Source organism: Bos javanicus, chromosome 9, assembly GCF_032452875.1.
Source record: "Bos javanicus breed banteng chromosome 9, ARS-OSU_banteng_1.0, whole genome shotgun sequence".
Taxonomy (NCBI): domain Eukaryota; kingdom Metazoa; phylum Chordata; class Mammalia; order Artiodactyla; family Bovidae; genus Bos; species Bos javanicus.
In genome coordinates this window covers 86,982,177-87,005,141 of record NC_083876.1, presented here as the reverse complement: position 1 = coordinate 87,005,141, position 22,965 = coordinate 86,982,177, and the positions used below count along the sequence as shown (strand labels likewise).

At 48.0% G+C, this 22,965-nt stretch overlaps 1 protein-coding gene across 3 annotated transcripts; it reads left to right on the top strand.

The window, feature by feature from the left end:
• The first annotated feature begins 1,476 nt into the window (after window positions 1-1,476).
• On the top strand, window positions 1,477-8,916 carry LOC133254158 (UL16-binding protein 1-like). 3 transcript variants are annotated; one of them, XM_061428285.1, is made up of 6 exons: window positions 1,483-2,043; window positions 4,785-4,822; window positions 5,489-5,752; window positions 6,128-6,403; window positions 7,501-7,633; window positions 8,788-8,916. In XM_061428285.1, the coding sequence occupies exons 1-5, from the start codon at window positions 1,955-1,957 to the stop codon at window positions 7,614-7,616; spliced, it is 783 nt and encodes a 260-aa protein (XP_061284269.1). In that variant the 5' UTR covers window positions 1,483-1,954; the 3' UTR covers window positions 7,617-7,633; window positions 8,788-8,916. The 3 variants fall into 3 exon arrangements, with proteins under 3 accessions (XP_061284270.1, XP_061284269.1, XP_061284271.1); XM_061428286.1 differs by lacking the exon at window positions 7,501-7,633 and having other exon boundaries at window positions 1,477-2,043; XM_061428287.1 differs by lacking the exon at window positions 4,785-4,822 and having other exon boundaries at window positions 1,484-2,042.
• The last annotated feature ends 14,049 nt before the right edge of the window (window positions 8,917-22,965 follow it).

Here is a 22,965-nt window from a genome sequence, read left to right as displayed (position 1 = left end):
CCCCTGGGAACACCTCTCCCCTCACCCCATAGAAGGAACCAGCTCACCCCACCACCTCGGGGAGTGAGCAAGCAAGGAAACTGTCATTTGTTCTCTGTCCCCTCTGCTGAACCAGGACCCCCAGTAAAGCCATGCCTCAATTTCTTTTAAGAAATTTATTTCTATTGTCTGGCCTCTGATTGATTTCTATTGATGAAGGAGGCCAAGAGCCTGGTGTGTAACAATTTGGGAACAAGAGACACATGGGGGCTGGGAGGAGGACAGGACTCAGGCTTGGGTGGGGCAGCAACTTGGTGGGTTCAGGTGATCGATGTGTCAGGGGAAGACTCATGCATAGGCCTGGGGACAGGGCCCTGGGTGTAATCTCTGGCAAGAGGCAACATGGGGACCATGTAGCCCAGTGGAGAAGGCTGGTGAAGAGGCAAATGACTAGGAGAGCAGGAGAAAGGCAGAAGGACAGCATTAGAGTCCTGGTCAGGACAGCCAGGTAGGGGAAGACGGGCCTCTCTGGACAGGCCTGGCAACCCCCACCCGTGCATGCTCCTGGCACCTGGACATAGTCTAGACCCCAGATGAGAGTGGAATCAACTGGGAGGTAATTTTAATGAGTGTTGACAACGAGCATACTTCTAAGAACATGAAACTCCACCTGATTGCTCTTGCTACTTCCCTAAAACTCTGCTCGAATCTATTTCCACATCTATAAATAGGGAACCCAGAGTCACTCAGTGACAAGACATGAAATGGAGCACTGCCCGTGCTGAAGTGTCAGCACGACCCTCCGAGGTCAGGGCTCACTCACCCCTGAAGCTAGCAGAGGCCAAGAGCCCCATGATAACAGAGAGATGGAGCCCTCTATCATAGATGTTGACCTCTCAATGTTATTGGTAGACCCACTTCCCAAGAATTAGGAGGCCTTGTCAGTCCCAACGAGTGATGGATGATCTCACTCTTCATCAGTGGATAGCCCTGAGACGTGAACGTGAGATGCTCAATGCTGCTTGGACACTGCATAAAAGTAAATTATGAGGGGGAAGAAAATGGATCACACAGGCTACAGTGTAGATCCCTTGGAGGAGAGCATTGCAGTCCACTCCTGTATTCTTGCCTAGAGAATCCCCACGAACAGAGGAGCCTGGTAGGCTAAAGTCCATGGGGCACTAGGAGTCAGACATGGCTGAAGCGACTTAGCATGCACGAACGCACCAGAGTAGAACAAGCAGCCGGAAGAGACCGCCAGGGGGCGCCCGGTGGCAGCGCTGGATCCCGGTCTCCACGCGGAACCTGGAAAATCGGATTCCGGCCTCAGTCCTCAAACTTCCTAATGAACAGTTACTTTGGCCCACAAAAGGTCTAGGACTACTCTCGGACAGAAACTACTAGAAAATATATTGCTGATGACACTGCACTTAAGGGCTCTCTCCAGGCCCTTTCAAGAGATCCACAGAGTTTGCCGGTGGGGGTGGTGGTTTTTTTTGGGGGGGGGGGGTGCAGGGTGCAATCTTGAGTCTTTTAAGAAAAGCAGGGCTTCCCTCGAAGCTCAGTCAGTAAAGACTCATCCTGCAACGTACGAGATCCGGCTTCGATCCCAGAGACAGGAAAATCCCAAGGAGGAGGACATGGCGACCCACTGAAGTACTCTCGCCTGGAGAATCCCCATGGTCAGAGGAGCCCGGCGGGCTGCAGTCCTCGGGGTCGCAAGAGTCAGACACGACTGAGCGAGTAAACCACCACCGCAGGAAGACTGCAGGCGGGAATGAGGAGGAAGGTTGAGGGGCGAGAATGTCTTGGAGGAGAAAGTCCCCCGCTGAGGGACTGGAGGAGAAAGGAGTGAGTCAGGAGGGCGCGGCTACTGCCCGGAGTCAGTGAGGGGGCGGAGAATGGACTGATGCCGGGCTAGCCCTCGTATAAATAGCTCCCGGCAAGGTCGGATCCAACCAGTTTCCACGTGGTGATGGACAGGAAGGCTGGCCCCGGAGCGCGTCTTGGTTTCGCGGCTCAGGTGCTACTCGTGGCTCTCCGGTTCTGCACGGCGCGAGGCGGTGAGTTCGGGGATTAACCTTTGGGGAGCGGACACGGGGCCATAAGACCGGAGAGGGATCGGGTGTCCGAGGCGGTTCGGGGAACGCCGCGGCGAGGCCGCCTCCCTGCTTTAAAGCTCCGCGCGCTCCTTTCCCGCTGGGCTCCTGCTCCCCGCCCCCACTCGCGGCAGGTTGCCGTCCCCCTGCAGGGAAAAGACAAGATCTGGGTGAAAAAGAAATCAATCCCAGCAGGAAGGGAGGGAAGGCAAGGAGACGAAAGAGCCAGGTCGGCGTCACGAAATGCTGCTGCAGCCCCCCGGGCTCCCGGAATTAGGAGTCACTGAAGTGGGTGCAGGAAAGGTGGCGGCCGCTTCCGAGGGACCGAACCCACGCGGTTCAGGGGAAGGCTGGGTGGAGTCTGACCAGTTGCGTTGGCCGCAGGAGAGGTGGCGGGAGATGGGCAAGGGTCTAGGTGGAGTCCGCCACTTGGGCGGGAAGTGGGGGGCCAGCGCAGGAGGGAGGGGCGGGGAGATGGGTGGAGTCTGTCCTAGGAAGCCTCCTTAGAGTCCTGCTTGGTTACAACACTATTTTTTCCATATCCCTCCCCGTCCAAAGAACCTCAGGGCCTCCAACAACTTCCCATCTGTGAAGGGATCCTAAACCTGCCCTCTGTCAACTGGCACCCTATCCTCTTGCCTGAGAATTCACCCCAGCAGAAGCCTCCCAGCCTGGCCCCCAGGACGTAAAGCAGGAGAGATGGGAGAAGAGTTTCCCAAAGTGTGTGACACAGGGCACGAGGGTGAGGACGGGCACCCCCACTTCTACCCTTTGGTCCCACATTCATATTCCCTGAGACTATGGAGACAGTGGCCTCTTATAGCTATATTTAAGACAGGAGTTGGAGAACCTTTTCTTCAAAAGACAGAGAGTAAATCTGTTGGTCTCCACAGGCCATGTGGTGTCTGTGTGTGTTATGCATCTCCACATTTGTGCTACAAGAGCAGGAAAAGACGACCTGAAAAAAGCAAAAGAACAATGTGACTGCCCTGGGTCACAAAACAGTAACAGATGACTCCTCCCCTAAGGACTAGTGCAAGGGATGCCTTAGCTGCCTGTTAGTGAACCAAAAACTTGCTCTGTCCTACCTTGTAGGTTCTGGGTGGTGTGAATGTGAAAGGAGTGTGGGTCCAGCAGATATGGGCTACTGTTCCCTGACCCCTCTGCTCTAGAATGGCTTCCTTGGTCCATGGAGATATAGGGGACACTGCATGAAGCCTCAGGCATGAGCAGGGAATAGTGTGTGCATGCTAAGTCACTTTAGTCATGTCCAACTCTTTGTGATCCTATGGACTATAGCCCACGAGGGTCCTCTGTCCAAGAGTTTCTCCAGGCAAGAACACTGGAGTGACTTGCCATGCTCTCTTCCATGGGATCTTCTCTCACTCAGGGATAGATCCCACATCTACTCCAGCTCCTACATTGCAAGCGGATTCCATACCGCTGAACCACAGGGCAGGCCCCAGGGAATAGTGGTCCTACAATTCTGATGTCAGGCCTAAGCCACCTGCTGCTCTCTTCCTATTTGTTGCCTCTGGCCCTTCTTATGCCAAACCACCATATCGCTTTAATCCTATGGTGGCTGGTCTATCTGAACTAATGACTAGGGGTTGATGAGCCCAGATCATGATAGACAACGTTGACATTTCATGACCAGAGGCTTCACCTCCACCAGCCCCCAGGACCATACCAGGAGCCACATTGAAATGCTGTAGTATTCCCCACTGCAAATCACATGGCCTTGCTTCAGGACATAAAGGGTCTGTGTTGTGAACCTCCAAGTAAAATGCCATATTCGGCACATAGCACCTCTGACGTCACAGGTTCTGCTGGGTCATCTGCCCAAGAAGCAAATCATCATTCACCAATCGTCTGTGACTGTTTTTGTGCTAGGACAGCAGTTGTAACAGAAAACTATGGTCTGCAGAGCCTGAAATATATCATATGTACAATTACAGAAATCTATGGCCACACTGGGAATTAAATGGAGATAGGATAGGGACGACACTCTTCAGCCCTGGAGGGTTGTAGATTGGTACTCCTCTCTGTCATTTTCTCCAGAATATGATATTGTTTACATGTACTATTGGGGGATGAAGGTCAGTGTCAGAAGTGTGAACTTGGAAATCGCTTCTATGGTAGCCCTCACCCCATGGTAATTTACTAACTGTGAAGATTTTTCATTCATATTGCAAATGCAGTGAATGTGAAATGAGCACTATGAGGACCAGTGAATGGGTGACACTCCTGTGGGCAGCACGTGGGACAGATGTGTACTCCTTACCACAGATCTCAGGCACCACAGTAATAACAGGCAGGCCATGATGATGTTTCAGACTGCTGGACATGATACCAGTCCCACTCTAGGTCCTTATGAATGTGGGGGTGGCTTCTCTACCAAGTGTACACTTACCCCAGTCAATGACCGTGTGGCTTCCAAAGGCCAGAAGGACTTCTGCACTTGCTGTGGTGAGAGGAGGGCCCTCCTTGCTGATGCCTGGCATCTCTGTCTCTAGTGATGGATTCTGAATATAAAACCTGACTCAGTGCTGGATACTGCACAAAGGACCCAGACATTTTGTTGGGATGTCTGCACTCAGCCTCCTGAACATCCAGCCTTGTGTTTGTCTCTATTTTTTTATATAATTTTTCCTTTCAATCATGTAGTTTTTAACAGGGCTCACTGCTCTTCTCTTTGCCTTTATGATCACCCTGTGCTGTGAGCCAGCGACGTACTCTCTGCAGTAAGTCTTGGCTACAGTGGGGCTCTCTGGTCACTTTGGCCACTGCATCTGCTTTGTTGCTGACATAGAGCACTCCACCTGGCATCAGCTCTTTCCCCTTCTCCTTCCTCACTCCTGCTGGAAGCACACAGGAACACCAATCCCACCACTGTCCCTGACCTTCAGCAAAAGTCACCCTTGAGCTGTTGGAGATGCTTCTCATCCATTCTTTCCTCTCGGGCTCCATAGAGCCTGGTGGACTGCACACTTTCCTGCCCTTTCATACCGTGCCCGCCCTGGCACATTCACTTCTCTGAGCCTTTAATCCCCTTCTCTACCACCTGCCTCGGAAGTTCTGGATTTTCTCTTTCATGCCATGTGGGCCAGGCCTTCTCCAGGATTCCAAGACCCATCAAAGTGGTAGATCAGCAGCATCTCCCTGGCCTTGCTAAATCCTGTGAATTCTCCTTTCTGCAGCTTTGGGTTCTGTGTTGGCCTTATGAGCAGAGTAGAGATAATGTTATGTGGTTTCTCTGCTTGCTCAGCCTGTAGGTGGTGTTAGGGGGCAGGGGGGCCTTCCTGCTCTACCAACCCAGCTCTGCAGCTTTACTCTGCTCTCACATAAGTTGGGGGAAGAGGTAATGGGTCTTCTCCAAAACCTGCCCTCACCTGCATTTTCCTTCATAGATGCTCACTCTCTTTGCTACAACTTCACCGTCTATCCTCACCCCAGTCCTGGAGAGCCGTGGTGTGTAGTTCAAGGCCAGGTCGATGGGAATGTTTTTCTCTCCTATCACTGTGGTGGCACCAAGATCCAATCCACAAGTCCTTTGGGAGAAGAGGTGAAAACTACGAACACTTGGGAAACACAGACAGAAACACTGAGAGACATTGGGAACTTCCTCAAGGGGCAATTGCCTGACATTATACCGGAAAAACACACGGCCAGAGGTGAGTTCAATTCGGTTCAGTTGAGTCACTCAGTCGTGTCCCACTCTTTGCAACCCCATGGACTGAAGCATGCCAGCTTCCCTGTCCTTCACCAACTCCCAGAGGTTGCTCAAATTCATGTCCATCAAGTCAAACTCATGTCCATCGAGTCTAGGGGTGAGTTAGGAAGTCCAAATACTGAAGGGGCTGCATCCATTGTTTATGGGTAAAAAATTCAATTGGGTATTGGTCCTTCCCTAGTAGTCCAGTGGAAGGAGCAGGCCTTGGAGGAGAGAACAGGGCCAATTACCTGGGCCCAGGGGAGGTGGACCACAGTGAGGCAAAGAATTTGTCAAGTCCAGAGCCTGAGCTCTTTCTTTTCCTCGATGGGGTCAGACCCTCTGACCCTGCAGGGCAGGATGACGTGCCGTTGTGAAGAAGATGGACACATCAGTGCATCCTGGCAGTTCGGCTTCAATGGAGAAATGTGCCTCCGCTTTGATTCAGAGAATGGGCACTGGACAATAGATCATTCTAGAGGGAGACAGATGAAAGAGAAGTGGGAGAATGACAGAGCTGTGACCGACTTCTTCAAGAAGGTCTCCATGGGAGACTGTCGGGCCTGGCTTCAGGATTTTATGGTGTGCTGGGAGAAAATGTTGAAGACCTCAGGTAAGTGAGACGAGTATAAGGAAGTGGTAGTCCACTCAAGGTGATATGGACCCAATGTCTGTGTGTGCATGTGTGTGTCTGTGTGTGTGTGTTTTGGCAAAGTGACCTATCTAAAGTGAGCTGTTCCTGAAACGGATGGCCCTGGAGAGTGTCATACTGAGTGATTTAAGTCAGAAAGAGAAGGAGAAATATCATAAGACATGCCTTATATGTGGAATCTAAAAAGAAATAGTGCAAGAAAACTTACAAAACAGAAAGAGACTCACAGACTTAGAAAACAAGCTTATGGTTACCCGGGGGAAGGGATAGATAGGGACTTTGGGAAGGTCATGTACACACCGCTATTTGTAAATGGATAACCAACAAGCTCCCACTGTATAGCACATGAAACTCTACTCAGTGTTATGTGCCAGCCTGGATGGGAGAGGGGTTTAGGGGAGAAGGGGTACATGTGTATCTATGGCTGAATCCCTTCACTGTTCACCTAAAACTGTCATAGCACTGTTAATGGCTATACCCCAATTAATAATGGTTTGGTCATGAATAAAAATAAAATAAAAAAATGTAAAAAAAAAAATTTAAAAAGTGAGTTGATCCTGGGAGAACAATGATCCGGGATGCTCTGTCATCCTCCTTCCTCTTCCACCTCCTGACATCTCTCCTCACAGCACAGGCATTTGGACTACTGAATGTAGATTTTTGCTGATCCAAATCCTGTAGACGTCTTTTTGATATCTGGGATTTATTTCTCACTGTACCCTCTTTCCAAAATCTTCTTTTAAATGTCACCAATTCCACTTCAGGAAAACTGTCAATACCACCTCTGCTGTCAGCTCCCGAGGACTTCATCCTCATATCTCTGATGTCACAGCAGGAATGAGTGGCTGTGTTGGAAACCTTGCTCCCCCATTAGCTGTCAGAGCCCCGTGAGGACTGGGCTCCTCCCTTCCCCCCATCTCGCCTGAGGATCTAACACAGGGGCCTCCATGTGATGGGTGCAAGCTGTCTGCACAGTAGGGGTTCTGAGTCAGGGGGGTGAGGAGGCATCTGCCGAGTTTGGGGTCTGGACAAGGGCTTCACTCTTACTCTCCTTGCAGCATCACCGACCACAGGCCCCCCTACAGTGCAGCCAATGGCCCCACCCATCAAGTCCAAACCCTGGATCCTCCCCGTGGTCCTCACCAGTTTCATCATAACTGTTTTCCTAGGCTGAGTCCTTTCCAGGAGCAGGTACTGAGGGAGAAAAGGCAGGGGCACAGGGCCTGGTGTGGGATGGGGAAGGTGAATCCCAGCCAACCCCTGCCCTCACTGAACCGCCTCATCGTGGAAATGAGCAGGTGAATAAGACCCCATATCACCTGAGAGCAGAACTTGGACAAGCTCTGGCCTCAGTTCTGAAAGGTCCTCACTGTTAAATGACAGTGGGAAGTGGGGGGTGGCTGGGGGCCTGTTGAAGTTAAGAGGGTTTAGCCAAGTCCCCTGACTGAGCACAGACTGCTGGCTGGCAGGGCCCCGGTAGGTGGTGTGAGAACAGCAGGCACTCAGGGCGAGGGCAGGACTCACGGGGGCTGAGAGCAGCATAGGGGCTCCACATGATGTGTCAGCGGGGAGGGGACCCACCCAGGGGCCAAGACGAGAGGGGCCGGGCTCTCATCCCACAAGGAAGGGGTGGGAAGGCCTTTGCAGACCCAACTCCAAAGGCCCGTTCTCACAGGAAGTGGCCTGGGTCAAGCAGGCAAGGCAGGAGCCCCACAGCAGAGACTGGGGGAAGGGCTGAGGCCAGGCCTGTGCTCCTGGAGCAGCAGCAGTTCTGACTCAGTGTGGCCTGCCGGTCACCAGCCTCCTGGGGACCCAGAGCCTCCATCACTGAGCAGCCCTGCCTTGAGCAGAGGTGTCTGGGGATGGGGGTGCCTAAGCTGGGGTGGAGGTGCCCAGCTGGGGGGACCAGGAACAGATGGGGGCAGGGACCCTGGTCCTGAGAGCTGTGTGTGCTTCTCAGAGGCTTGAGGGGCGCAAAGGAAGGAGGTTTGCCTGCAGCCCCCAAGGCTGTCAGGAAGCAAGGCCCCTCCTCCGGGGACCTGCTCCCTGGTCCTTTAGGACCCCCTCAGGGAGGATCCAGACCTGAGTAAAGGGAGCAGATTGATTCCTCACTGGCTGCAGTCCTGAGCCTGAGCAGGGGATGTCAAGGCCTGGGGTGACTCTGTGACACAGGAAGGAAGAAGGACGTGACAAGAAGCTGCTGGGCCTGGGGTGGGGGTGGGGGTGGAGGACATAGAAGCCCCTCAGTGAGGGCGGGTCTGGAAGGGGGGCTGGGGAGGGGCAGCCCAAGGATAGTGACAGAATTTCCTCAATCTCCTGGGCCAACACCTCTTTCTTTTCTGCAGGTGATGCTGCACCCAGGAAGCCCCAACAGGTGCTCTGTTGGCCTCAGGACTCAGTCTTTGCTTGGCTGCCTTTGATCTCCTGCTGTTTGCATAGTTTGCATATTTTTTAATACAAATCTTTTAATGAGAGATGATGAATTTTTTTTGTTCCATATTATGTTTTGAGAGTGAGTATGATGAAAAAAGTGCTTCCCTGGTGGCTGAGACGGTAAAGAATTCACGTACAATTCAAGAGACCTGGGTTTGATCCCTGGGTTGGGAAGATGCCCTAGAGGAGGGCATGGCAACACACACCAGTATTCTTGCCTGGAGAATCCCATGGACAGGGGAGCCTGGCAGGCTGTAGTCCATGGTATCACAAAGAGTTGAACATGACTGAGAGACTAAGCACACGCAGCACATGATGAAAAAACTGTGATTTATCTTTATAGAATTGGTCCAGTTCTGTCTCAGTGGGCACTCTGCCTCATTCAGCGATGAATCCATTACTGAATGATCCTGCTGGTGTGGCTAATCAACTACCACTGGAAGATCCTGGGACAGTTTCAGTTTGACAGTTTCACACAAGGCTGGCTCAAAGTTATACAGGTCCTGAAGCTATTTCTCCCTTGGAATGTAGTTTTCTAGCTTTAGAAATTATTTACCAATTATCTTCTTGGTGATTGGAACTGATTTTATTTATTTTAAAAGCTATCATTTTACTGACATATAATTTGTTGTTCATAAAATGAGATGGCAGAGAATGCTGTTCACTTCAGACCTCAGGAGTTCAGACCCTAGGAATCCCAAAGCTGGTGTCCAATCACAGTGACACAGTAGATGTACCATATCATGTCTGTTACCACATCTGATGACCATCCTACTTAGGATTTTTTTTTTCAACCAATTTTACCATTTTCCCTTGGTGGTAAATTTTCCTTCTTTATCATGCATGTGTTCACCAAAGGAGCACTTTTGATTTCATTTAAGAACTTTTCCTTTGCATTCACAACTTGATTAACTGATGCAAATGGCCTGTCTTCTGACTTGTCCTGGCTTTGACCATGCCTCCTGTGTGATGCTTCCTTTCACTAGGACACTTTGAGGCCACTGTAAAGTTATTTTTGGCCTAATTTCAGTATTGTGTGTCTCAGGGACTCAAGAGGTCTCAGGACACAGAGAGAGATGAGGGAAGGGAAGGTCAGTGGAGCAGTCAGAACACACAGCATTTATGGATTACGTTTGCCATCCAATGTGGGCACAGGTCCTGGCCCACAAAACAATTACAATAAGCATCAAAGATCATTGATTGCACAAAAGCAGGAACCAGATGGACGAATAGGAAGCCCTGAGCGCCCCCTTCCTATGAACACACCTAAAGTACAACTTCCCTGGACTTCCCTGGTGGCTCAGATGGTAAAGCATCTGCCTACAATGCCGGAATCCTGGGTTCAATCCCTGGGTCAGGAAGATCCTCTGGAGAAGGAAATGGCAAGCCACTCCAGTACTCTTGCCTGGAAAATCCCATGGACAGGGGAGCCTGTTAAGCTACAGTCCATGGGGTCTCTATGAGGCAAACACTACTGAGCGACTTGACTTTGCTTTTTACTTTACTTTTAAAGTACAACTTCATATAAAACCACTCTCATGCTCTCTCTGTGAACATTCTCATGCTAATATCTGGTAGAAACCCCCTCACAGACAAACCCAGAAATCATGTTTTACCAGCTCTAGAGGCATCCTCAGCCTTGTCAAGTGACACAGAAAATGAATCGGAACAGGGTGGGAGGAAGGTTCATGAGGGAGGGGCTATATATATACTTATGGCTGACTTACATTGTTGCACAGCAGAAACCAATACAACGTTGTAAAGCAGGTGTGTGTGTGTGTGTGTATTGCTCAGTGGTGTCCGACTGTTTGTGACCGCATGGACTGTAGCCCACCAGGCTCCTCTGTCCATGGAATTCTCCAGGTTATCTTCCAATTAAAAAATTTTTTTTAATTAACCAGGAAAAGGGCTCCATATTGTGTGATAGCAGTTACTAGGCAAGCGCAGTGTTGAGTTCTGATGATTCCTCACCTCCAAAAGCCTGTGGGAAAGGACAGAAGTCCACACCAAGTCCAGCTTTATGGCCTGTTGACACTAAAGGGATTTAGCAAAATCAGGCTTGACTCAAACCAGACTCACTTTGGGAGGGGCTCACGTGGAGTGAGGTGGAGACAGCAGAACCCAAGGCATGAGCAACAGACAGACTGGAGTGAGAGCAGCACTAAACATGGCACAACCTAAGTCTCCATCAATGGATGAGTGTCGAGAAAAAGTTAGAGATATATATATTCACATAAGGGATATCCATAAAACAGACGGAAATCTTCTCATTTGTGACAACACTGAATGACCTTGAAGGCACTTTGCTAAGTGAGATAAGCCAGAAAGACAAAGGCAAATATATTACCATACTTGTGTGGAACCAAAAATAGCTTTTTAAAAAAGCCTCAAATATTATGAACAGAGTGATGATTGTCAGAGATGGGGCTTGGGGAGGATGGGAGGAAGGGGTGACGGCAGCAAAAGTACAAAATCCAGCTACAAAATAAATAGGTCCCGGGGATATAAGATATCAGTTCAGGTCAGTCAGGTCAGTTGCTCAGTCGTGTCTGACTCTTTGCCCCCACTCCGCCTCCCCCCCCCCCCCCGCCTCCCCCCACTTTCTTCTGCTTCATTTCCACCTCCCATCTTTGCCCCACACTGCCCATCCCTCGACACCAACCGCTCTCGACCTCTCCACTTCCTCTCGACCTCTCCACTTCCGTTCAGTGTCTCATACTCTTATCTTCACACACAAAAACCCACTTCCGTTGGTGTCCCCACTCCCACCTGTTGCACCCCCAGGAGTCCCTCCCCGTGAGCTTTGTAGACAGGAGGGGATTGAAGGGAATACAATTGCTCAGAGGCTGCAGGCTGACTGGAAACTGAAGGAGGGAATGCAGTTCAGCCCCTGGGCCTGGGGGAGGCATCAGCAGGTGACCCCAGCTGACACCTGTCCCCAGGCAGCTATTCTTGTGTGGCATTTCCAAGCAAAAAGAAAAAAAGATTGAAAGGAAGTGACATGGGGGTGTCAGTTTCTTTACTATCCCTGCCAATTTTGGCTCCCTTATAACTTCAGTTCCAGGTCAAGGCCAGGAATAAACCCATTAATTTATTCTAAAGTCCAGGCCAAGGAAAGGCGAGCCAGAGGAAGTCAGTCATTATGGCAACCGCTCCAACAACAGCCATCACCCTCCTTGGCCCCATACTCCCCATCCATGTTTCTTCTCACAGCTCCCACCGTCACAGACCAGCCCCCTCACACTCCACACTGCCCTCCGTCACCCACACCACACCCTGACTCTCCAGCTCCACACACTCATACACCCCTCATACACTTCATGCTTCTCACTTATACTCCTTCCACCCTTGTGCACAGAAGCCCTCGAGAAATTTTCCATGTAGGTCTCCTCACACCCTCTCCCCACTTTGCACACCCCCATCCCCCACCACACACTCTTTCACACACAAGTGCCTGCTTGCTTGCCCTCCACACTCTCCACTCTCTGCCAAGACACACTGGGCTCCCCTCCCACAGGGACCCTGGCTTCCTTACACTGTCTGTACACACTGCTTCACACAAATTCCACACAGAAGGCTCCCATCTATGTCCACTGCCATCCAGAAACTTCCCCCTTACAGCCATTTCCCTTCACTGTCTCTCTCCTCTCTGGGTCCCCTAGGGCATCCCCCTCCGGGCCCTCTGCATACGCATACTGTCCACTCCCCTTCTGTCCCAGGCTCACCTGTCCACAGTCACACACACACACACACACACACACAACATCAAACACCCAACGTCCTGACATACTAATGAGTTGTAGTTGCTCCCCAAACACCCAACACACTCTCCCCAGTGGTCCCTCACTCTCTTCACACTTACCTTCCTCATCACAAATAAGTTTGTCACCACCATACACACACTTCTCTTCTGCCCTTCTCTCAGGCACAACCCCCTTTCTATCACACACACATACACACACACACACACACACACACACACACACACACACTCATACTCTGATGAGTCCTCCCCCAAGACAGGGGACCCTGCTGCAGTCACAAGCCCACACACAGCTCCGGGTGCTTCTGGGGAGAGGCTGGCTGCCAGGACTTGGGGCGGGGTGGGGAGGCGGGGGGGGGGGGGGAGGCGGCGGGCGGGGGGGGGGCGGGGGGGGGGGGGGGGGGGGGGGGCGGCGGGCGGGGGGGGGGGCGCGGGGGGGGGGGGGGGGCTGCGGGGGCGGCGGGGGGGGGGGGGCGGGCGGGGGGGGGGGGGGGGGGCGTGAACCCTCTACCAGGAGCGCTCTGCCTGCCCCTCTCCAGGCTGGGTCCCCCTCACTGTCCCCTAATCGCTCCCTCATCCTTTCTTCTCCCTTCACCTTCCTCCTCCCCTTCCTGCCTTTCCTCTTACCCCTCCCCCCATCCTAGATTTTCCCAGCTCTCCCCCAGGTCTGTCCAGCAGCTCAGGCAGGAAGTGAGGAATATGCACAGAGAGACCCATCCCCCCTCACCGGCCCCACCCTTAGATACCCACGGCCACATGTGTCCCGAACTCTTTCTAGCAGCAGCAGAAGCAGTTTCAGGGCAAACAGGGCTCAGGAGCCTGAGCCAAGTTCCTGGGAAACACTCCACCCCACCCACAGCACTGACTCCAGGAATTCTCTACTTCCAGAGTCTGCTACTCCTGGCATCCTCCCAGGCCCCATACAAGGACTTTATCTTGACAAGAGACCACCCTACAACTGATCGTATAATAATGTTTACTTCCCACGAGATGGTTTTTGTTTTTTCAACTAGGTTGTTAACTGCGGAACTCAGACAGGACCAAGTGTTTTCTGTCTCTTGAGTCACTTCCTCTTCACACGGCTGACCCCCTCCCCAATATGTGTTAGGGTTACTGTACTGGCATCAGCATGTTCCCTGGGGAAGTTCTCAGCCATCCACGTGGATGTGTCTACAGCACATCAGGGATTAAATGGAGACACCAGGAGAATGGGGGAAGGGGAGGGAGGTTGTAAGGGAACCTAAAAAGGGCAGGGACAGGGAAGAAACTGACACCCCCTGTCAATTTCCTGTCAATCTTTTTTTCTTTTAGCTTGGAAATGCCACACAAGAATAGCTGCATGGGGACAGGTGCCAGCTGGGGTCACCTGCCTTTACCCACTGATGCCTCCCCCAGGCCCAGGGGCTGAACTGCTTTCCCTCCCTCAGTTTCTAGTCAGAAAATAGTGGCTATTTGTGGTGGAGGTGCAGTACATTTGCAAAGAATTAGTATTTTTATTAATACCTGATGCTGGGAAAGATGGAGGGCAGAAACAGAAGGCATCCGAGGATGAGATGGCTGGATGGCACCATCGATGCAATGGACATGAACTTGGGCAAACTTCAGGAGACGGTGAGGGACAGGGAGGCCTGGCTGCAGTCCGTGGGGTCACAAAGAGTCAGTCATGACTGAGTGACTAAACAACAACAGTATTTTTATTGGTGGTTTGGCAGTAAAGAATCCGCCTACAATGCAGGAGACATGTGTATGAGACACTGGTTCGATCCCTGGGTCAGGAAGATCCCCTGGAGAAGGAAATGTCAACCCACTGCAGTATTCTTGCTGGGAAATCCCGGGGACAGAGGAACCTGGCGGACTGTGGGCCTTTGGGTCACAAAGAGTCAGACACCACTTAGTGGCTAAACAACAACAAAATATTTTTATTAAACTGAAGACAAGAGCATCTGGGAACAACATCTGCTCAGAATAGAGGTAAAGACAAGGATTTTTATCTTCTATTTCTTTTTCAACAATATCACACACTTCCACCATCCACTTTATGGTGGAGTCACAAACTTCACTGGGTCATCGCAGCAAGCCTCTCTCACCTGATTTCAATTTGGTCACAGTCATTATTATGAGGGCAGCAGGTACTCTGGGCGAAGACAGGAGGGCAGGCAAGGGAGGGACCCCTGCCTGCTGGAGAGTTTGACCTCATTTAAGAATCAAGACTTTTTTTTCCTTTCTCTAGATTGGGCTGGTTGGCTCCTGTTATCTGACAGTTGATTCCATTCATTCCATCTTCTTAATTCTTTTACACCTGGAGGTCTTCACCTTTCTCTAAGCCCTTCTACCTAGGTTCTTAAGCCTGGACTCTTCCTACCATCTAGCTCACAGGTTTTTTCTCTCTGCTTCAACTCCACAACATGAGGGTGGACCCAGACTGCTTGGCCCCAAGCATCCAATTCCAGGGACTCTTCACCAATGTCTGAAATTTCTGGGCCTGAGGAAACCAGGTATCCTTGCAAGGGTCATCTGCTGAGACCCTCAACAAGGAGACTGGACAGTCCTGATTCTTCCACAAGCCCCAGAGTAAAACTATTGCCCATACCTGCCGAGAAAAGTGCAGCGAAGAAGGAAGAGAAGGCTCCAGGTAAGAAACAGAAGATCAGAATCATGTTCACTCAGACCCAGGTGTCTGTGCTCAACGACAGACTTCAGAGGCAGGAATCAGCCTCCAGCAGATGCAAGAACTTTCCAATATCCTGAAACTTAGCTACAAATAGGTGAAGCCCTGATTCCAGAACCAGAAAAACAACTGACGGAGGAAAAGCGACTCTGTGACTCAGGGCTCAACAACCACAGAATTCCTGGGTTTCTATTTCTGGCATAGGACTGCTTGGTGACCTCTTCTGGAAACCTGCCTATACGGAGTGAACGGACCTAGGATATCTCACCTGGGAGCAGCCAGAGCTGGAACAGTTGGTCTTGAAGCAACCACCCTAGAAAGACTCAGAGCTGGTATCCCCAAGCCTGGAAAAGCCAGACTTGGAACAATCAGTTCAACAAACATGTCAGGAATTGCCGGGGTCCAGCCCCGGTGGATCCAGGGAATTCGAAGCGCGGACGGCGTCGGCGAGAATCAGGAAACAATTGCTTAATTAAACGTTAATTAAGGTTATAAAGAGTAATAGAATAAGGATAGCTCAGTAGGAAAATTCGGTGAAGAAAAGAGGCTGAAATAAGGATAGCTCAGTGAGGAAATTCAGTGGAGAAAAGAGGCTGAATAATTCAGCCAGAAGGTGAGAGAAAGAATGACATGGGGAGACCAAGTTTCGGTGAACAAGGCCCGCACTTTATTTTCCAAAGTAGTTTTTATACCTTAAGTTATGCATAGAGGATAATGGGGGAAGGGGTAGAGTCATGGAGTAAGCCAGGCTTTCTTCCTGCAAACTTATCATATGCAAAAATTTAGGTGATTTGCATCATCTTCTGGCCCAGAGGCCTGTTAACATTTTAACTTATGTTAAATGTTAACTCAGAAAACTTATTTTTCTCTAAAGGTGACTAGTCAGGTGCCACCCTCCAAAAGCATTAAAGTTGCATTCCTATAGGGCAAAGGTGTGGTGGGCTACAACAAGAAAAAGAATTAACTCAAGGGTCCCAGGTTGCAAACATTAAAGCTACTACTTACACCAATTATATTAATCAATACACTGCCAGGGACACAGCAGGTAAGGGATATGGAAACTTAGCAGCAAACATTGGCCCAACAAGTGAAAATCCCTTCACCAATACAATTTCTAATCAATCTTTTAACTGCTCAAAGGAATCTGTGTTTAGACAGTTTAGAACATCTCCTGCCTCTCACAGTTGGGAGGCTCTGAACGATCACATGTGGCCGGAAAAACCTATTCAGGCAGGCTAGAGGACTTCCAAAGGAGTTTGTAGGTTGAAACACTATCACACCCAGGAACTTTATTAACTGGAGCTGTAAGTTAACTCTTTTTTTCAGAGAGAGGTAGTGGGGGACAGCCCCCCATAAAGTCAGAGGTGTAGGTGAGAACACAAAGCAGAAAGTAGGCAGACTCTGGTTTTGGGGGGTAGATGCTCGAGAATTTCCAGGGGTACTCCTGAGGCTCGATCCCGCCTTTGCGTATGCCAAGCCTCCTTCCTCATGACCTTTGCCACGGGCAGAGCTCGCTCCCAGCAAGGAATTCCTGCCACCCCCGATCCAGGGCCAGCAAAACTGTCCTGTCAGTGATTTGGAAGGCACTTTGGAGACTGCTGGAGAAAGCTATAATGTAACTTAGCAAACTGCTAAGCATTTGAGTTCCCAGCAGCAAATCATGGATTTATCCCCAAATTACTCTAAAATGCAGAGTCAGGATTCTTATAGATAGCTATATTATTCTATCTTTAATATGAGCAGTGACTGTATTCTCTAGATTTTATTTTTTTAGAATTTTGTATCTTTCTACCTTGGAGCTTCCCAGGTGACTCAGTGGTAAAGGACCCATCTGCCAGTCAGGAGACACCAGTTCAAGCCCTGGGTTGGGAAGATCCCCTGAAGAAAGAAATGGCAACCCAGTCCAGTATTCTTGCCTGGAAAATCCCATGGACAGAGGAGCCTGGCAGACTACAGGCCACACAGTCACAAAAGAGTTGGACAGGACTTAATAATTAACATACACAAGAGACAGCTCTACACATGGGCATCACCAGATGGTCAATACCAAAATCAGATTGATTCTATTCTTTGCAGCTGAAGATGGAGAAGCTCTATACAGTCAGCAAAAACAATACCAGGAGCTGATTGTGGCTCAGATCATGAACTTCTTACTGCAAAATTCAGACTGAAACTCAAGAAAGTAGGAAAAACCACTAGACCATTCAGGTATGATCTAAATCAAATCCCTTATGATCATACAGTGGAAATGACAAATAGATTCAAGGGATTAGATCTGATAGACAGAGTGCCTGAAGAACTATGGATGGAAGTTCGTGACATTGTACAGGAGGCAGGGATCAAAACCATCCCCAAGAAGAAGAAATCCAAAAAGGCAAAATGGTTGTTTGAGGAGGACTTACAAATACCTGAGAAAAGAAATGAAAGGCAAAGAAGAAAAGAAAAGATATACCCACCTGAATGCAGAGTTCCAAAAAATAGCAAGGAGAGATAAGAAAGCCTTTGTAAGTGACCAATGCAAAGAAATAGAGGAAAATAATAGAATGGGAAAGACTAGAGATCTCTTCAAGAAAATTAGAGATACCAAGGAAATATTTCATGTAAAGATGGGCACAATAAAGTACAGAAATGGTATGGTCCTAACAGAAGCAGAAGATATTAGGAAGAGGTGGCAAGAATACACAGAAGAACTATACAAAGAAGATTTTCATGACCCAGATAACCACAATGGTGTGATCACTCACCTAGAGCCAGACATCTGGAATGTGAAGTCAAGTGGGCCTTAGGAAGCATTTCTACAAACAAAGTTAGTGGAGGTGACAGAATTCCAGATGAGCGATTTCAAATCTAAAAGATGATGTTGTCAAAGTCCGTTCAGTTCAGTCCAGTCACGCAGTCATGTCCAACTCTTTGCAACCCCATGGACCACAGCACGCCAGGCCTCCCTGTCCATCACCAGCTCCCGGAGTTCACTCAAACTCATGTCCATTGAGGTGGTGATGACATTCAACCATCTCCTCCTCTGTCATCCCCTTCTCCTCCTGCCTTCAATCTTTCCAAGCACCATCAGGGTCTTTTCCGGTGAGTCAGCTCTTTGCATCAGGTGGCCAAATTATTGGAGTTGTCGAAGTACTGAACTCAATATGCCAGCAAATTTGGAAAACTCAGCCATGGCCACAGGATTGGAAAAGGTCAGTTTTCATTCCAATCCCAAAGAAAGGCAATGCCAAAGAATGTTCAAACTACCGCACAATTGCACTCATTTCACATGCTAGCAAAGTAATGCTCAAAATTCTGCAAGCCAGGCTTCAGTGGTATGTGAACTGTGAACTCCCAGATGTTCAAACTGGATTTAGAAAAGGCAGAGGAACCACAGATTAAATTGCCAACATCTGCTGGATCATAGAAAAATGAAGAAAATTCCAGAAAAACATCTACTTCTGCTTCATTGACTATGCCAAAGCCTTTGACTGTGTAGATCACAACAAACTGTGGAAAATTTTTAAACAGATGGGAATACCAAACCACTTGACCTGCCTCCTAAGAAATCTGTATGTAGGTCAAGAAGAAACAGTTAGAACCAGACATGGAACAATAGACTGGTTCCAAATTGGGAAAGGAGTACGTCAAGGATGTATATTGTCACCCTACTTATTTAACTTATATGCAGAGAACATCATGCAAAATGCTGGGCTCAGTGAAGCACAAGCTGGAATCAAGATTGCCAGGAGAAATAACAATAACCTCAGATATGCAGATGACACCACCCTTACGGCAGAAAGTGAAGAAGAACTAAAAAGCCTCTTGATGAAAGTGAAAGATGAGAGTGAAAAAGCTGTCTTAAAACTAAGCATTCAGAACATGAAGATCATGGCATCTGGTCCCATCACTTCATGGCAAATAGATGGGGAAACAATGGAAACAGTGTCAGACTTTATTTTTCTGGGCTCCAAAATCACTGCAGATGGTGATTGCATCCATGAAGTTAAAAGACTCTTGCTCCTTGGAAGAAAAGCTATAACCAACCTAAACAACATATTATAACACAGAGACATTACTTTGCCAACAAAGGTCCATCTAGTCAAAGCTATGGTTTTTCCAGTAGTCATGTATGGATGTAAGAGTTCGACCATAAAGAAAGCTGAGCATGGAAGAATTGATGCTTTTGAACTGTGGTGTTGGAGAAGACTCTTGAGAGTCCCTTGGACTGCAAGGAGATCAAACCACTCAATCCTGAAGGAAATCAGTCCTGAATATTCATTGGAAGGACTGATGGTGAAGCTGAAGCTCCAGTACTTTGTCCACCTAATTCAAAGAACTGATTCATTGGAAAAGACCCTGGTGCTGGGAAAGATTGAAGGCAGGAGGAGAAGGGGATGACAGAGGATGAGATGATTGGATGGCTTCACCAACTCAGTAGACATGAGTTTGAGCAAGCTCTGGGAGTTGGTGATGGACAGGGAAGCCTGGTGTGCTGCAGTCCATGGGGTCGCGAAGAGTCGGACACAACTGAGTGACTGAACTGAACTGAAGCAGCAAGGAAACAACAACCACCTCTCTACCTTGTGTGCCAATTGTGTCGATGCCTTTTGTATCAATTTGGGAGGGGTGGGAATTGTGGGGAGGGTATGACTGGAGTCCAATCAAAGGGATTTCAGAAGCTTTCAGACATGATAAAAAGTGTCTGGCTATGGATAGCTAAATTATAACACTGTCCTTTGGGTATCTCTAGGATCCTAGAATCTAACCTCAAGAATAGGGAGCAAAAGAACAAAGATGTGTGGCAAAGGATTGTTCATATTTTCGGAGAGTGAGAGGCTTTCCTTGTTAAGACAAAGGGTTAAGCTGCCATGTGCTCTACTGATGTTTCCTCTCTCCTGCTTGGCTATTTTACTACAACCTCTTATTTGTTCATTACTAATATTTATAGAAAGAAGTTTTGTATTTTGCCGCATCATAACAGACGTTTGACTAAAGAGGAAGTCAGGGATTATTAATCTGTGCCAAGACCTAAATTCAAAGCAATATTCATTTTGACTGGCAGATACATGGATTTTGTGCCCAGCATCATGTTTAATGAAGCAGATAATCAAAACAGGAAGCACTGATTGATTGTACCCCATTAAATCACTGAGCCAGCACTGTTTAGTCTTGTAATTCAAGCAGATTGGAGTGTGACTTTAAAAAAATCAGAATATCGTTGCTACCACCTGGCTTTCCATTTATACTTTAGATGCATGAGTAAAAGGAAAAATTCTTAGAAGAGATTAGATTTTTTTAAAAGATAACATGTCTGATATTTACAAAATTCTTGGCTCTAAACAACCACATGTGATGAATTGACAATGAATTTGAGGAAATAACTAAATGGTGAACCACAGCCTGAAAACTTTTGGGAAAATATCTATATAAAGTGGTAAAACCCAGGAACTCCAAATTTAGCTCTCTGGTACTGAGCTGCGCCCTGTTACCATTTTCTACAACCTTGTCATTGCTTTGGGTTAAGTTCAGCTGTGAGACATGGGAAGAGGCAAGGGACAGCTAATTTAGGAAGATTTGTTAGTGGCAGAAAGGACAAGAGCACCCTGTCTAAAGTATCATGCTAGATGTGCTGTGTGCTGTGATCAGTCATGTCTGACTCTTTCGACCCTGTGGATTATAGCCCACCAGGCTCCTTTCTCCTTGGGATTCTCCAGGCAAGAATACTGGAGTAGGTTGCCATTTCCTTCTCCAGGGTTATGCTAGATGCTGGAGAAGAAAGAAACAAGTAAGAGAAGGGAGAAAGGTGGGGGAAATAGAAAATAAAGCCAAAGAGAGATAGATTTCTGATATTCATCACTTGATTTGCTTTTGGAAATTAGTCATTTACAGAAATGCCATTTGTCTCTGATGTCTGTCCCCAGTCGGTATCAAAAGGTAAAAAACTAAGGCAGAGGATAGTAAAAATCTGCAACCACCAAGGAATCAAAGGAAGTCTTTAAAACTGTAATGTCTTTTTTCTAAAAGACTGGAAATTTTGATTGCAAAATTAAAAGAATCTTATTTTTAAACCTAGTTTAAACAATAGAGAAATACATAATGAAGTGAGTATATTAAATAATGAACAATTTAGTATATATTCCTACAAGTGTTTCAATATATGTAATACGGGTGGTATTTATATGTCCATTTTAATGGAATATTAATACATTGTAACAGGATTATACCTACATTCTCTTCTGAAAGCCTTTTATCCACTTGACATTACATTTTTCAGTCTCTTTGCGCGTCAAAATTTAGAGACAACTACATTCAAGAATATTCCAATTCCCTATTTTCCTTATTAAATGTATTAGCCAAGATTGAGATGGTTTCTTCCTCAAATATTCTCTGTCAAAACATTTCTGATAATGAAGAAAAGAGTGAAATTCAGGTAGTTGAACCAGGGAAAGATCAAGTTTTGGTTCTTTCTAACATCTCAATAAACTGTGGAAAATTCTGAAAGAGATGGGAATACCAGACCACCTGATCTGCCTCTTGAGAAACCTGTATGCAAATCAGGAAGCAACAGTTAGAACTGGACATGGAACAACAGACTGATTCCAAATAGGAAAAGGAGTCCGTCAAGGCTGTATATTGTCACCCTGCTTATTTAACTTACATGCAGAGTACATCATGCAAAATGCTGGGCTCAGTGAAGCACAAGCTGGAATCAAGATTACTGGGAGAAATAACAATAACCTCAGATATGCAGATGACACTACCCTTACGGCAGAAAGTGAAGAAGAACAAAAGAACCTCTTGATGAAAGTGAAAGAGGAAAGTGAAAAAGTTGGCTTAAAGCTCAACATTCAGAAAACTAAGATCATGGCATCTAGCCCCATCACTTCATGGCAAATAGATGGGGAAACAGTGGAAACACTGTCAGACTTTATTTTTCTGGGCTCCAAAATCACTGCAGATGGTGATTGCAGCCATGAAATTAAAAGACGCTTACTCCTTGGAAGGAAAGTTATGACGAACCTAGACAGCATATTGAAAAGCAGAGACATTACTTTGTCAACAAAGGTCCGTCTAGTCAAAGATATGGTTTTTCCATTGGTCATGTATAGATTTGAGAGTTGGACTATAAAGAAAGCTGAGCACTGAAGAATGGATGCTTTTGAACTGTGGTATTGGAGAAGACTCTTGAGAGTCCCTTGGACTGCAAGGAGACCCAACCAGTCCATCCTAAAGGAAATCAGTCCTGGGTGTTCATTGGAAGGACTAATGTTGAAGCTGAAACTCCAATACTTTGGTCACCTTATGCAAAGAGCTGACTCATTTGAAAAGACCCTGATGCTGGAAAGATTGAGGGCAGGAGGAGAAAGGGATGACAGAGGATGAGATGGTTAGATGGCATCACCAACTCAATGGACATGGGTTTGGGTGGACTCCAGGAGTTGGTGATGGACAGGGAGGCCTGGTGTGCTGCGGTTCATGGGATTGCAAAGAGTCGGACACAACTGAGCGACTGAACTGAACTGAGGACATTCTGCTAAGTGAAATAAGACAGTCACAAAAAGACAAATACTGTGTTATTCCACATATACAAGATTCTTAGAGTAGACAAAATAATAGGACAGAAAGTAGAATGGTGGTTTTCATGGGTCAAGGAGAAAGTGAAATGGGGAGTTAATG